The sequence below is a fragment of the Dysidea avara genome, chromosome 4, assembly GCF_963678975.1.
Source record: "Dysidea avara chromosome 4, odDysAvar1.4, whole genome shotgun sequence".
NCBI lineage: Eukaryota > Metazoa > Porifera > Demospongiae > Dictyoceratida > Dysideidae > Dysidea > Dysidea avara.
The window spans coordinates 2,808,316-2,824,910 of NC_089275.1; the positions used below are offsets into that span (position 1 = coordinate 2,808,316).

At 36.7% G+C, this 16,595-nt stretch overlaps 1 protein-coding gene across 3 annotated transcripts in view; it reads right to left on the reverse strand.

Annotated features, from left to right (window-relative positions):
* The window catches only part of LOC136253268 (CARD- and ANK-domain containing inflammasome adapter protein-like), a 77,992-nt gene that overhangs the window by 57,453 nt on the left and 3,944 nt on the right, over nt 1-16,595 (reverse strand). For all 3 annotated transcript variants that reach the window (XM_066045904.1, XM_066045902.1, XM_066045903.1), the window contains exons 2-3: nt 8,294-8,395; nt 126-419 (exon numbers count right to left, since the gene is read on the reverse strand). In XM_066045904.1, the coding sequence (XP_065901976.1) occupies nt 126-419; nt 8,294-8,360 (361 nt within the window). In that variant the 5' untranslated portion in view covers nt 8,361-8,395. The remainder of the gene's footprint in view (nt 1-125; nt 420-8,293; nt 8,396-16,595) is intronic.

Here is a 16,595-nt window from a genome sequence, read left to right on the forward strand (position 1 = left end):
TGTAACACTATGACATGAACACATACTACATGTAGTTATAAACAGGAAAGCAAAAATAATCTGTCAAAAACAAGCACTATAAAAATGGAGGATTTATACATTGCATTTGCTGAAATTAAGCTTACCAAACTTCAGTTGTTTCTTAAGATCTTCTGCTACAGAATTCATACCAATCTTAGTAAGTGTGCTAACTAGTTGACTCCAAGTAGCATTGGGCTCCATTTGCAACCATGTAACAAACATTTCATTACAACAAGTGTTGTTATCATTGTGATGGTCAGCTTTTATCAAGTCCAACACACCAGGGCCAACACCATCATCCAACAACTGTATTCCAAGGTCATACCATTTTACAGCTACTCCACTGGTTTGAGGCTTTAAAATGTTACGGATTTGTTTTGGAGTGGGATAATCTGTACCTGTACATAACACGTGCACTAAAAGCAATTGAAATTCCATATACCTAGAAGATTTCATTTATACACTGAAACTTTGGGATTCAGTCAACTTCCATTCCACAGTATACACATACACAGTTATATACTGAAACTCCCATACCAAAATTATACACTAGGTACAACATAATCACACACCATACAATAAATGATCATATGAATTAATATGGAAAGAGGATGAGTTTTCAAACAGTTCACACAGAATTACAATAGTATTTTATTTGACTAGTTATTATGATAGAGTACACATTTTACCAAAACTTCCATCATACAGTACAGTAGTACTGTATATAAAAAGTATCATGGAGTTTTTCTGACCAAAAAATCACCCAAAAACCAGCCTTGTAAGAACATCCTGACACCTTGGCAGGATTGATTATGTATAACCAAGCTCAAAAGTTCCCTCAGTACAACCCTAAGTGCCTCCAATAGATTGCTACAAAAAATTAATAAATTATTTAATGGAATTTTCCACTAACTGATTGACTGCCTGCTTACCTGATGTCTTCAGACAAGTGTACAGTGTAACTCAATAATGGCTAAGAATACTGGGTTGATTTTTTCACTGTTCAACGTCGCTTTAGCCCAACAAGTGCCTTTTGATCCATTCATCATGGACTTACCTCTGTCCTCCTTTGTGTCCCATTTCTTTTAGCTGACAGCCCAGGGTGCCGATACATGGTAGCATCATGGCTTCCCGGCTGTAACAGGAATCATCCATATTTTCCTTGGAGACGGGACTGATTGCAGAGGCACTTATCCTATTGTTCTTTATTTGTAGCACTGTGTAACAGGCTGAGCATAGCTGAAAGTGAAGGATAATGGCCACTTAACTTTCCAGTAGATAATCAATAGCTGGGGCATGCATTCAAATAAAAACATTAATACCAGTGCCATTCTTACAGTACGCAGTCATAGTAATGTTACAAAAAGATATATAACAAATGAGTATAAGGAATAACTTGGGTTTTTTAATTTCAATTAGTTATCACAAAAAAAGTAGGGAAACAAGGGAGACTTGCAAATATGCTACTTAACAACATTTAATCCCTGATTATAGACTGAATTAGGGATTACAGAGTGTAATGTCCACTAGTATATCTATGGCTGCAAGCAACCTCCCAATCCCTTGTCCCCCTACTTTTTCTATGATGCCTTAAAATTCCTAAATTTTCCTTATACTTTTATATACATACATATATGTGACCCAGTCTGGGAAAATCGGGCTTATCGCCTATTTAAAAGTATGGAGAAACGCCGGTTTTAAGTATTTAGTGTGTTGTAGCTTGCCAATGGTTGAAGCTATGTGTACCAAACTTTCACACGTTTTACACCAACTCCTTACCTTCCAGAGCATCCACTGTGCAAGTAGCCAACAACTAAGTTTCCCTCCATTTTAGATAGTTTTTAAACCGAGGTTGACTGTATCAGGCGAGCTGCAAATTGGGTGGGAAGTGGGGGCCTTGGAAGGCGGGAAAGATGGTGTTCAAAATTGAAAAGGAAGGGCAAGGGATGAATTAGGCCAAGTTTTGGGCCATTGAAGTCTCAAAACTGGCTAAAATGAAAGGAAATTCACAGCAGAGGTACTTATTCAACACCACAGAGCTGTACAGCCACATATAGCTATCCCCAGGCTGACCAGAGCTCCATTAAGGCCCCACACCACTGTGACACATACAGATTGCCATTGGACTTGGGAAAAGCAGCCAGCAAAACCAGACCACTCAAGTCTAGCTGATTTTGATTGTGGAATTAGATAGTTTATTCATGTAGCTTTGTGTCCTGGGCGAAAATTAAATCTGCTGACATGAGCGATAAGACCGGTTTTCTCAAACTGGGTCACATATTAACAATTATAAATATTTAAGTAAAGATCATCATACAGTACAGTAGTACTCTATAGTAGGAGTCACCAAGGATTTGGGAGTGGCCCATGAAAAACATCACCCAAAAACCAGCCTCACTTTAGCCTCACTATTCCCTGGTGATGACGATGCAGTATTGGTTAGGTAAAACTAAGCGCAAACAAGTCTTCAAGTCAACTATAGAAATGCTTTTAACAAGTTGCTATGAATTTTTTTTAAAAAGTTTATTAAATGGAATTTTCTAGTGACTGACTGACTGACTGACTGACTGACTGACTGACTGACTGACTGACTGACTGACTGATGCCTTCAGACAAATGTAACTTGGTAACAGCTAAGGCTACAGGCTTGATTTTTTCACTGTTTGACGTCACTTCAGACGGAAACATGTCTTTGGCATACCGCGCTACATACAATGCAACCTTCGTGGACTTACCAGTGTCTTCCTTTGTGTCCCTTTCATCTTTGCTGACAATAAAAGGTGTCAATTCATAATAGAGTGTGATGGCTTCCCTTAATATTGGAAATTGCCCATATTTTCATTGTGGCTACTTCGATTGCAGAGGTGCTGTTTGAACAGCTCTTGACTCGTAATGCTATATAACAGGTTGGACATAGCTGACAATGAAACATAATGGATACTTCACTTTTCAGATGATAATTCATAGCTGGGGCAAGTGCAAGCAGCACCATTTCTTTCTTTTGTGTGGGTTCACCATTCATAAAATTATATTTAAAAATTTTACAAACAAGCACACAAAAATTGGAATTTTCGACTAGAGTAGGGATCATAGCACATTGATATAAAGTACTGAAAAAAGTTGGAGTAGTGCACGATATTAAATTACAATAAAACAATAAGAAATGTTATATCCCTCCCTACTGTGTATTTCCATCATGGAATCTTGAGTACAGTAGGGATATAAAACTTCACTGTGATTTAATATCATGCACTACTCCAACTTGTTTTAGAACTTTTTATCAATGTGCTAGGGTCTCCACTCCGTTGAAAATTAAAATTCCAATTTTTGTGTGCTTGTAGAAATAAAAAGCAATCATTAAACAAGGGAGGTCATCTACACCTGCATGTGGGCATTTAATTCCTTGAGTGTGATTAAAATTTATTAAAGTACGTAGGGTGAAACAAGATATGTGAATAGCACCATTGATTGTTCAATGGAATTTTTCATATATTGTAGCTATGTTACAATAGCTACATATTTCTTATTGACTACGTTTTATCACTGGAACCCTACTATGTGACTGGATCTGTAAATCCTGGCATAATGATTCTTGATTGTTGAATATTACATAGTCAAATGTATGCTCTGGCAAAGTTTCAGCATCACATGCCAATAACTTTTGGAGTTGCAGCCCTACAAAGTAGTAACAACAGAAAGATCAATTTGTACAGCAAGTATAGGGAAAATAAATTACAGGCACTTACAAAAACAGTTGTAACTTACAAACATAATGGTATACAGAGTTGCAACTTGCAACATCATGTTCGCCATGAATAGGGGAATTCATTGCTGGTAACTTGTATCACATCCTTCACTAGAATAAGCCACCAATGTTCGAACACAAAGAATTCTAAGATGTTCGTACACAGAAACTTCTCTTGAATTTTGCAACATTGTTAGCTTAGACCCTCACAATCTAGCACACTAAGTTTTGTAGGATTATTGATTTGTAGGACTAAGTGTTTAGCGAGGCATTAAGCCTATGCATGACATTTTTGGCCAAAAGTACATATTTTCGGACCACACCTCACATAACACAAAATAATTGTGCATGTAGCTAGGGTAGTCACTCAAGGTCTAGCCAACCAAGTACTACCAAGTATTAGTTTATAATTTAACGCTATGCCTCAGCAATTATTAAATGTATGAGTGTATGTAAGCCAATCAAATTTGATAATTCACTGGTGCATATAATTACAACTGCTGGTGGAATTTATGAGCAAATTTAGATGCCAATAACATCAAAGCAAATCAATTTGGGCACTTAGTATGTTTTATAACTGGGCTGTTACCAAACTAGCTACACATGAAGAATCAGAACAACTGCTACAAAGCCATAACCTCCTTTTCAAAAAATCTTCACTCACAAAAAGTACGGAAACATTTTGAAACGGGTTCCATTAGGGTAGTTAATATATCTTATTAGATTATCTCAATTTATTTACCTGAATTATAGTTTGGTAAATTGCTGCGAGAAACCAGATAAAGCAGTCAGGATATATCAACTACTCTAATAGAACAGTCACTTATAGCTCCTGTTGAAATTCCATTTCACAATGCTTCTATACTGTATCATTTTTCATGAGAGAATATTCCAAGATTTAAGGAAAATTTTTTTCTTGCAGCTTCGTAGTAGATGTTCTAACTCTGGGTGTACAGTTAGTTTGGCCATCTATACAGATTATCATAAGACATACTAAGCTGACTTGATTTGTCGAACAGCTGAAATCATTTATATTTGCTCATAAATTTCATGAGCAGTTGTAGTTATATACACCAATCAATGACCAGAATTTGATTGGCCCACGTACATTCATATATTTAACTGCTGAGGTGTAGCATTGATTTTATAAGCTGATACATGGTGGGTTACACCTTGAGTGACTACCCCAGCTACGTACACAACTGCATTTCCTGTGCTTTGTGAGTACTTTTGGCCAAAACATCATGTGATTCAGACATAAGCTAAATGCCTCGCCAAACACACAGTCCATGGATAAATCCTACAATACTTAGTTGTTAGTTGGTGAGGGTCTAAGCTAAAAACGATGCAAAATTAAGGGGAATGTTTTATAGCTTCTGTGTACAATTCCTGGAGGCAAAACATCAGTGGCTTACTCTACATAAGTACGTATATGTGACCGAATTTTGGAAAATCACCCATATGGGTGCATTTGACACCTACTGTAAAATATTTAATGATCAAATCACAAACTTTATAGTGTAATTCTACTTGTTGATGGATTTAAGCCATTCTCAATACCTTAAATTACAAGAAAATTCTTGAAATATTTTCAAAACTGTTCCCTGTTCTTATTAGCATCCCACTAAACATGAAAATTCTAATTATTTCATGTACGCCCATATGGGTGATTTTCCAAAATTCGGTCACATATATTGGCAAGTCCATTAACAAAATTAATCATGTACATAATTACAATAGGAGAACAATTGTAAGTACGGAGGTTTGTAGACGTTTCACAATTGTAAAAGCGAATTACAAAATGTTGCTTTTATTTTGACGCATATTGTATACCAACCAAAGTTATGCAAATAAATAATATAAATTGGGTACTAGAGTTTGATTCTTCTCTTCTTAGTGCTGAATGGAATAAATACTGCCTGAACCTAAATCTTCTTGCCCTCCCCCAGCCAATCTACAACCCCCCACAGTGCCTCCTACATCTGCTTAGTGATTATACAGCTGTTAAATAGCTACAGACACACTCTTTCAGATGTATCATACATCACTAAACACACAGACACGCACACACTTTAATGTTCAAAGCCACTGCTTTAGTATACAGTAGCACTGTATATTAGGGATCTCAGATATCAGCTCACTTTTCCTTCTTGACAGCTTGGCAGTGTTTGTTGGCCTGACCAAGTGCAAAAATATTTTCAGACTGACCCTAAACCCTTCCAAAAAGTTTCTATGAGATTTTAAACCTTTTAATTTAGCCACTTTTACTAACTCACTGCCTGCCTGCCTGCCTGCCTGCCTGATGCCTCCAACCAAGCATAACTCAAAAAATTGATAAGGCTATGGGTTGATTTCTTCACTGTTTGATGTAACCTCACCCCAAAATGTCCCTTTTGCTTTTTGGCAACCACAGTACATACAATACACACATCATGGACTTACCTTTGTCCTCCTTTGTGACCCAGTTCTTTTTGCTGACAATGCAAGGTGTTGAATTGCTATGACACAATATGGCTTCATTGTGGCTGTGCTAACTATCACAATAAAACTCCCACATTCTGTAGCAACACAATTGATTGTAGAAACACTTCCTCATACTGTTCTTCATTTATAACGCTGTATATTGAGCAGAACATAGCTGAAAACAAAGCATAATGGCCATTTTGTTTTTCAGTACCGTATAGCTGGTAATTTTCGAAAGGTTTTTATTTTCGGATATTTCAAAGAGGCCCTTCTCTTCGAAAATAAATTCCCACGTCCGGTTGTTTTTCGAAAATAAATTCCCACAAGTGAAAGCAACCGTCTAACTTTTGGTGATTCGTCCGTGTATTCCTCGAGTTTTAGCTCAGTATTGCTGATGATGATGGGTAAACTGTATCATTACTGTACCAATAACCAGAAAACAGGTGATCCAGAATGGGAATTGATGCCGTCTGCTCTACAATCTATGGTGATTAGGATACTATGAGCTAGCTATGATCGTGCGTGATCGTGCCAGTGAGTTCACTCCACCCGAGACTCCCTCAGTCTCCTCTCCAGTGCACAGGAATGGGGATTATTCCATCAGTAAGTCAGTTTTCGGCAAACATTCACACATCTTCATAATTTATGACACGATTTTCCGTTTATTTGAAATCCATCCGGACTTCGAAATATGCACTCTTCGAAATTAAAATCTTTCGAAATTCATATTTTGCTTCTTGTACGAAAATTTCTGTTTCGAAAATAACCCGCTATATGGTATTTGATTGAAGAGGCAAAAGTTCAGACACAAAATGGCATGCCTGGCACATGCACCATTCTTTCTTTCGATGCAGTTCAGCACTCATAATTGTGTTAATATAATATGTAACACTTTGCGTGGGCAGATCAAAGGAATTTTTGGATATACATATTTGATATTACCCTGTGGTCAGGGCATTATCTGTACAATTCCCTGCAGTCAGGGAATTATTTTTATAATGCCCTTTAGCTCACGAGGTAGCGGTACCGCCTGGTTTGCTTTTAAAAAGCTCAGACAAAAATCGAATATGGGAATAAATTAATGCTCAGGTGACTATTATCCGGAGTTGCATATTGACAACAAGGAGCACTCAGATGGAGGTGTTTCCACAGTATCCTTGCCATTCTACAAGTTGAAAAACAGTACTTGAAGGTGAGAACTAGTCTTATTATGCATACATGGATTTTTTCTTCTATCTCCTACTTTTCAAACATACTTAGTGAAGTTAATATAAACTTCTTAGGCCTTTATAAGGCCTTCTGGTATAGAGGCTCTGCCTTTACCAAGTACTTTAATCAAACACAACATGTTTTTGAATAGGAACCATACCCACAATGCAGATAACATGAGTTAACCATGCTACAACAAAGATTTACCCTTTAGGTCTTTAGTATATGTTGTAACAAGTCTTTAAACAACTTGATAGCATTAAAACACTTGTAAAGTCTCCGCAATTCACAAAAACTCAACCTTTTTGTGATATCTTTAGGATTCCTCCATTTATTATAACAAATGTAGTTGCAACATTACATGCTGTCTAGCCACAATCGAATCTTTTAGGTATGTATATAAAATGAACCCAGTGGTCTCACTCATATTTGCATGGGTGGTTAATCACCTGGGGGGCTATCAGTCTGCAATAGTGTTACATAATAGTTGTAACATGGGTACTCATGGTCTGCCTGATATGTCCACCCTCTGCCATTGGGGCCTGCAGCCCCTTAGGAATCGGGTGGAAATATCAGGCAGACCACTCATACCCATGCTACAACTAAAATACGTATATATTAATCTGTAGGTATAGGCAATCTTTCTTGTATCACTACTTTTTCTTTGATCCTCAATCAACTTAATATTTTTGTTCTATTTGTTTGCTTAAATATGCAGGTATAGATGACCTCTCTTACTTTTTAGCTATTTCCTTGCTTCACTACTTTTTTCTTTAAATTTGATCCCTAATCCAACTTAAAATTTCTAATAACATTATTTTCATTCTACTTATTATACTCTGTACATATTCTCACTCTTTATATTTTCTGACAGTTGCTGCTGTAGTTTTTCAGCTATCTTACTATCTGATTCAGTAGTCATGGTTATATCCTGGTGAGTATATCATGTCTATGGATCTAAAAATGAAAGTTGAAGAACAGAATTTAAACAGCATGCATACAAAAGCATTCACATAAATTGATGATATCAAACACAAGTACAGGCAGACTGTGTACATACAATTTCACATATTATAAGTGTATTCAATGACTATATGAATGTAACCCAATTATACATAGGACTCTTAAAAATAGAGATTTGTGCTATGTTATCTATAACAAAGTAAAGCAAAGTCTACGGCAACTGTGTGAAACACAGCTAGCAAACCAGCACTGGGATGCCTGTGCACCAATCAGGTACTTGAGCCTTGTGCAGGCAAATCTTCCTGGGGCAGTGCCAGTAATCCACAGTAGGACTGAGCTGTCCGGATCTCATGGAGAGAGGTTATGGAACCTAAAGTTCTGCGACCACCCAAGTACTGCTAAATGAGACAAAGGCATTTGCTTTCCAAGGTACCCCACTGCTGATAGGTAATACAGGGAACACTACAGAAGTATATTTAATTTTATTGTTACATTGTAGCTACATGACAGGCAGCTGGACCTTAGAAAACAGGGAATAATGTAGGTACAAACTACACTCCATCCCACAACAGGTCATATCTTAAAACCAGGATAGAATATCTGTATTTTGTAACATAATAAAGCCAAATAAGGGCAAAAAATTATCTGGCCATAGCATAATTGCACTAAATATCATGAGTCATAAAATTTGAAAAGCAACTTTTATGTTCCTCGTGCTCTTTTTTTCACAGGCTTGGTCATGTATTTTGCCCAGATTAAGTATGCACTAGGGGGTAGACGGAAATGTATGCACTTTCAATACACAAATGGGTATTAACCAGCGATAAGGGCAATAATGCCCATTGGGCAGGTACCAGTACTTTTTCTCTTGCTGTGAACCTTTTTCTAAATACCTAGACATTTTCTCTTGGGGTGTTGTGCTTGCTATAGACAGGGTATATAAGTATAATACAGTGAGTACTATAAAGAGTGTAGGCATTGTGTTCATATAGGCTAAGGTAATATATGTTATGGGATATTAACAATGGAACAAGGTCCAGATATAATTATTATGTATGCCTGACAGATGGCATACCTATCAGGCAAAAGCCCAGATTCCTTATGTTACAGCACTTCCAATGTGTAGCAGGCTAACAGCCTGTGCCAGGTGACCAATATCAATCACCCAAGCAAATACAAGTGTAACTATGTATTATGTATATACATGCTTGAAAAAATCAATTATGGGTCAGCAGCTACTACATTTGGCTATGATGAATGGACATCTAGAGATATCATGGAGAATTTTGGCTACGTGACTTAATCAGTTGTTTATGGCATAATTACAGAGTTTACTAAAGGCCTAGATGCATAAGCTTGCTTGCAGAGTGGTTCTTTCATGCTATCAGTAATGTGGATGTGGTCCATATTCAAAAATGTGTAATCATTTATTACTGTAGTTGTCACCTTAAGCTCAACATTTTTCAAATTGTAGGATAGTAAGGATAACAAATGCTTTCTGTCTGAGTAGTTTTCATGGCTAAATCCAAGTCGTGCGCACTAATCGCATATGTTTTAATCAATCCCCACAATCAATTTTGGCCTTATAAATTATATAATCGGTTGGCTAGTTGTAGCCCGAACAAGTCACCAACCAGGGTACATTACAAATGTACTTCAGGAGGCTTCTTTCATCCGAGGTGTGAAAGTGATACATTACTGTATTATATATTTTTCATATAGTTATAACACAATACTGTATGTGACCCAATTTTAGAAAACCATCCTTTTCTACATATGCAAAAGTTGCTGAAATACTCAATTGAACATTTCAGAGGATTTTATTTAAATTGCACCTTTGGATAAAGCAACTATTAAGCCTTTTTGCTATAAAGTTCACACCCATGGCTTCTTTTTGCTAGGAGATATGGAACCCAAGTAGTAATTTCACATGCATGGGATACTAATTAACTTACAGTGTTGGGAGTAACGCGTTACATAAGTAATGCGTTACGTAATATTACTTTTGTGGTAACTAAGTAATATAACGAAATACGCTATAAAAACAAGTAATATAACACAAGTTATTTTACTTACAAATGTAACGCATTACCTAAGTAATATAGTTACTGTAATGAGTCTAATATTACGTAATATTATTACTACAAGTAACGAAGTTACTAATCTCGTTATCTTCTGAGTAACGCTTAGCTACAACGAAGTAACGAAGCCTACTGAATGAAGCTTATTCACCAGCTTCTTACTTATAACCAAGATCTGCACATTTTCCAACAACGCAATCATGTCACGTGATGGGGTGGTAGTTTCACACGTGGCAACTTAAGGCTGTGGACACAAAGTAATATAATATGTAATATTATTATAGTTACTTTATTTTATGGGTAATATGTAACTGTAACTAAATAGTTCAGTTGCAAGTAATATGTAATACGTATGTAACTAGTTACTTTTACAAAGTAACTTGCCCAACACTGTTAACTTATATACAAATTAGGTGATTTGTTCAGGTGATGATATGGCTAAAATTAAGTCTTTAGACAATAATACATCACATTTGTCATCACTTGTCACACTTAATCACTCACAGAACTCAATGTATCACTCTACGTAAAAAGTTATGTATTAGACAGTAAATTGGTCGTATCTTTGAAATGCTAATAGATATCAAGACACAAGATAGATAAACACACAGCGACTCGTTTTAGCTTAAAACGAGAAATTTACCAATGTGCAGAAAAGAATGGTTTTCCAAAATTGGGTCACATATATACAGAATACATGTACTGAAATTTGGCCGACATTGACAATAGCCATTGTTACGGTATCAGAATAATATTGTAGATCCACTTCAGTACAAAGTTTAATGTGTAAATTTTTGGAACTATAAGTACACTGAAATACTTACTAGGGTAGCACAGACCTGCACGTAGGGGAGGTACTAAAGCTATAGTAAAGAATGATTGCTAACAACTAGTTTTATTAAGCTGATAGCATTCATTACATTAATTATAGATACTTTCACCAAACACTTCAACCATTATACTTTTGCCATGATGTGGTACAGGCACATAACTCTATTAGAGGAATATGAACATTACAGATATTCTCAACTGCAAGCAATTGCAAGAAACATGTACATCACTTCCCTATTGCCGATAGACATTCAACAACAGTTACATACATACATTTCTTGAATTACCCAGCAGCATGAGAGTTGTATATACTACAAAGTTTTACTAAAACACTCCATGCTTTGTAATACCAAGAGTTAATACTTTCAACCAGTCAATCTTAATTTTTCCAAAGAAGCGTACAAGTCAATCCATAACATAGTTTGTAAACCAGTTTACAACTGGCCATAGCCAAGTTATCTCCCAGTACATGCCACAAAATTCTGACCATTAATTAGCACACAAGTTATCATATACCACATCACTCAGTAGTACCTATATCACTTTGTGAGTGTGTATCTCAAATGGTAAGCGAAAAACATGAACAATGGGTACTAAACAAATATAGCTCAATAGTGTTTAATACGTACATGCACCTGGACAAATGCAAACTATGGAGTTTACTCATGCATGTATTTAACTAGACAAGATAATCAGAGATCACTTGGTGTATAGTGATGTCTGATAGTAGTGTGTGCAACTCACAATTAATCAGTACATATAGCTAAGTTGGCATTGATACTTCACAGGAGCAATAAACACAGATAGTTTTTATCAAAGGCTTGCAGTGTACTAAAATGATTAAAGCCAGTGCTTTGTACCTCCCCGGTGTTACAGATACGTAGATGCCTTTAATTTGCACACGCATACACTATCACAAACAGCTTACTTTCGGACCTGCAGCTCTTGGTTACCATGTTTCCAAACTTCATGAGTACCAGTACGTCATAACTGTTACTTATCTTTGAATATAGTCTCACAGCTATATTCAACCCATTACACAGCATTATGAATCAAGAACTATGCCACTGTAATGGGGTGGCTTTGTTGCTGCCTGTCATTCTCATTGTTACATTCTGCCATCAGATGTGTAAGAGGCTCCCGCTCCTCTGCTGGAAGTTTTTGTCGACCAGTCTTGACAAACGCAGTTGGGTTGGTTCAGGCAGAAACTGGACTGACTTTCTTAGTTTTGTAACTGTCTGTGTAAATTTTGTAGTGTGAAAAAATATGTTCAAAAAGCACCTCAGTAGCCACTACAAAAAATACGGACAATTTTACTATGAAGAGAAGACACCTTTGGCTGTCAGCCAAGATGAATGGGACACAAAGGAGGACACTGGTAAGTCCGTGAAGGATGTAGTTTACGTATTGTGGTATGCCAAAAGGCACTTTTTGGGCCAAAGCGACGTCAACCAGTAAAAAAATCAACTCCGTAGCCTTTACCATTATCAAGTTACACTTGTCTGAAGGCATCGTTCAGTCAGGCAGTCAGTATAAGAAAAATATGGATTTTCAACTAGAGCAGGGACCATAGCACATCGATGAAAAGTACTGAAACAAGCTGGAGTAGTGCACGATGTTTATAAATAACAGTAAAACTTTCAATAAGAAGTGTTATATCCCTACTGTGCATTTCCATTATGGTATCTTGAGCACAGTAGGGATATAACACTTCTTATTGTTTTGCTGTGATTTAATATCGTGTACTACTCCAACTTGTTTCAGTACTTTTATCAATGCGCTATGGTCCCTACTCTAGTTGAAAATTCCCTGTGTGCTGGTTTGTTAACTTTTTTTGTAAATATTATTATTTTGACTGGTGAACCCGCACATACCATATCTGAAATGGAGCCATGCACCCCAGTTATCATCCAAAAAATTAAGTATCCATTACACTTCGTTGTCAGCTATGTTCAACCTGTTACACAGCATGTCAGATCTAGAACTGTTCAAAAAGCACCTCTGCAATCCATGCATACCAAAAGAAATGGTGCTGCTCGCCCCAGTTATAGCAATTATTGTCTGAAATGTGAACTATTACGCTTTCTTGTTGGCTGTGTTCAACTCTTTACACAGCAGTACGAATCGAGAACTGTTTGAAAAGCACCTCTAGATCTGCAATCAAAACAGCCACTATGAAAAATACGGACAATTTCTGTTACGAATGGAAGCCATCACATGCTATCGCCAAACCGACACTTTTTGCTGTCAGCAAAGATGAATGGGACACAAAGGCGGACACTGGTAAATCCATGAAAAATGCATTGTACATACTGCAGTATGCCAAACGGCACCTCTCGGGCCGAAGCAATGTTGAACAGTGAAAAAATCAAGCCCATAGCCTTAGCTGTTATTGAGTTACGCTTGTCTGAAGGCATCAGGTAGTCAGTCAGTCAGGCATTCAGTCAGTAGAAAATTCCATTAAATAAAGTATTTTAAAAATTCGTAGCAACTTGTTGACGGCATTTTGGATTGATCTGAAAGCTTGCTTGGGTTTAGTTTTTCCTAACCAATACTGCCTCTTCATTATCAGGAAAATTGAGGCTGGTTTTTGGATGATGTTATCTCGTGGGAAACGCCTACTCCTTTGTAGTCCCTACTATGCAGTACTATTGTACTGTATGATATTCTTTTTAAAATTCTGTAGCAACGTAAGTTGTTTAAAGTGTTTTGGGTTGATCTGAAAGCTTGGTTTTACCCAACCAATACTGCCTCATCATCGTCTTAGAAAATTAAGACTGGTTTTTGGACGACATTTTTTTGTGGGCCACGCCTATACCTTTGTGGTCCCTACTATAATACTTGTTTATGAGCTTTTGTAATGATAATTTTACTCAGATATGTGTCAGCAAGGAAAGAAGAGAATATACAGTACATATGTGCACTGAAAATAATTCTATGACCATGTCAATATTACAACATCTGTTACTCAAGTTGAATCATGATGAACAGTACACAGAATGTGTCTACTTAATGTGGCTGTAGCATGTATGGTACAAAATTGAGGCATAAATTATCTATACAGTGGAACCTCTCTTATCCAGCCAGTCTGGATCTCAGAAATGTCACTAATTAAGAAATGCATGCTAATAATAATTATGCTGATGTAACTGTTTTAAATGCTAACAATGTACTTTTATTATTGTCATGAATCTGCTCACTAAACTGTATAGTACAAACTGATACAGTTTAGTGAGCAGAGTGGAAGTCACTACAAAGTATTTATGGTCACTCTCCTGAGCTGTAAAAAATGTTTTATCACTTAGCATTCAATTGGGTGGTAGTAAGTATTAGTAGAATGAACAAGCCACCAAGCAGGTAGAGAACAAAGCATATTGGATACTTCACTTTTCAGATGACACTTGGTAGCTGGAGCACGTGGCACCATTTTTTGATGCGGTATGTGTGGGTTCACCAGTGATAATAATTCTCAAAAGTTAACAAAAAAGTAGATGACCACAGTACGCATATAACACTTTTTATTGTTTTACTGACATTTAATATTGTGCATGCACTACTCCAGCTTGTTCAGTACTTTTTATTGATGTGCTGTGGTCCCTACTACTCTAGTTAAAAATTCCAATTTTTTGTGTACTTGTTTTATTATGAAAGGAACTAGTCACTAAAATACTTAGTTACCTTTACAAAAGTAACTGCAACAGATAAAATTATTACTTGTTACTTTTATTCATTGTAGTTACTTTTGTAAAGGTAACTAAGTACTTTAGTGACCAGTTCCTTTCATAATATAATAAAACAAGTGAACAAAAAAAATTTTGAAACAGAGTAGGGACCACAGTACATCGATAAAACAAGCTGGAATAGTGCACAATATTCAATCACAGTACCAAGTAGCTAGTAACTAGTCATTTTCTGAAGCAACTACCTACCCCAACTCTGTGGGTGAGTTACAAGGGCATAGGCAGGGGGTTCAGATGGTTCGAAAGAACCCCCCTTTTCAGAGGTAGAAATTTTTAAAATGAAAAAATCACACCAAACTCACAGCCTTGGAGCTCTCCAGCAGCTACTTATACACTGGCAAGGCTCTGCACTAGTCTTAATGGGCAAATCCTGTATTCATCAGGTAAAACATCACATGATCAACCTTGCACATGATGGAGATGTATAATGGAAATGGTGGAAGACTGCCATGTGTTACAAGGGAAGCAGTACTGTTGTAATAAAATTTGATAGATCATGTTACCAATGTGTCAGGTATGCACTAACTGTGAATGGTTGATGTATATTTACATGATATTTGTCACATATTGTGGGCATGTGATGTCTCTTGAATATTTGGAGTACAAGACTACAAGTCAAGTCTGAAGTTGCTGACCATCAACAGTAGGACCAAGAATAATGTTGATTTTCAAAGCTACAGATTCAAGTGTGGAAAGCTTTGATGAGCCTGGAAATGAAAGTTGGCTGTCAGTATCTAGGCACCAGCCTATTATGCTGGCCTAATTTTGAGCATAATAGGTGCCTGAAAGCATCAAGCATAATGCTAGCATAATAGGCAGAATAATTGTCATACTGTAAGCAAAAATGGATGCCACAGAAAAAGGTTGACTTACAATAATAGAACAGTTGATGCCACTGATGAAAGCACTGTTATTATAGTTTACAATGCAGCCAAATTCTTAATGCACAATGAGTAATTTTTACATTTAACCAGTTGTTCATAAGTCAGGTTATCATTATCCATAGAAAGCAACAAAACATGGGAACTGTGGAAAACTTTTTGAGCATAATTATGAGCATAATAGGCAAATTTTTTGAGTATTGCAGCATAGCATAATAGGCAAAATTAATAGCATAATAGGCTGGTGTCTATCAGTATGCTAATTTGATTTCAGGTGATGCCACAGAATACTAGTCTACTTTGAAGTTACTAGCCATCAAAAGGACATGCAGAATGACCAAGAATAATGTTTATCTTTGGACTAAAGTTCTGCTAAATCAAGTGTGGAGGTCCCGGTGTTTCAGTTGGTGCCAGCATGCTATCTGGAAGTTAAGATTAATTAGAAATACAGTAGTTTTATAGTATCTATAAGAGCTGCATAAACAGCGGTGTGTACTAATTAGATGCACAAACCTTTTAATGTTACTGCCTAAGGGCACAATTTATGTATGCATTATTTATGGTCTAGGGGAAAACCCAGGTATTCCCCAAGACATCTTCGAATCTGAACTCCCTTCGAGATGATCCTAGCTAAGCCCCTGAGTTATGATACCATGTCACC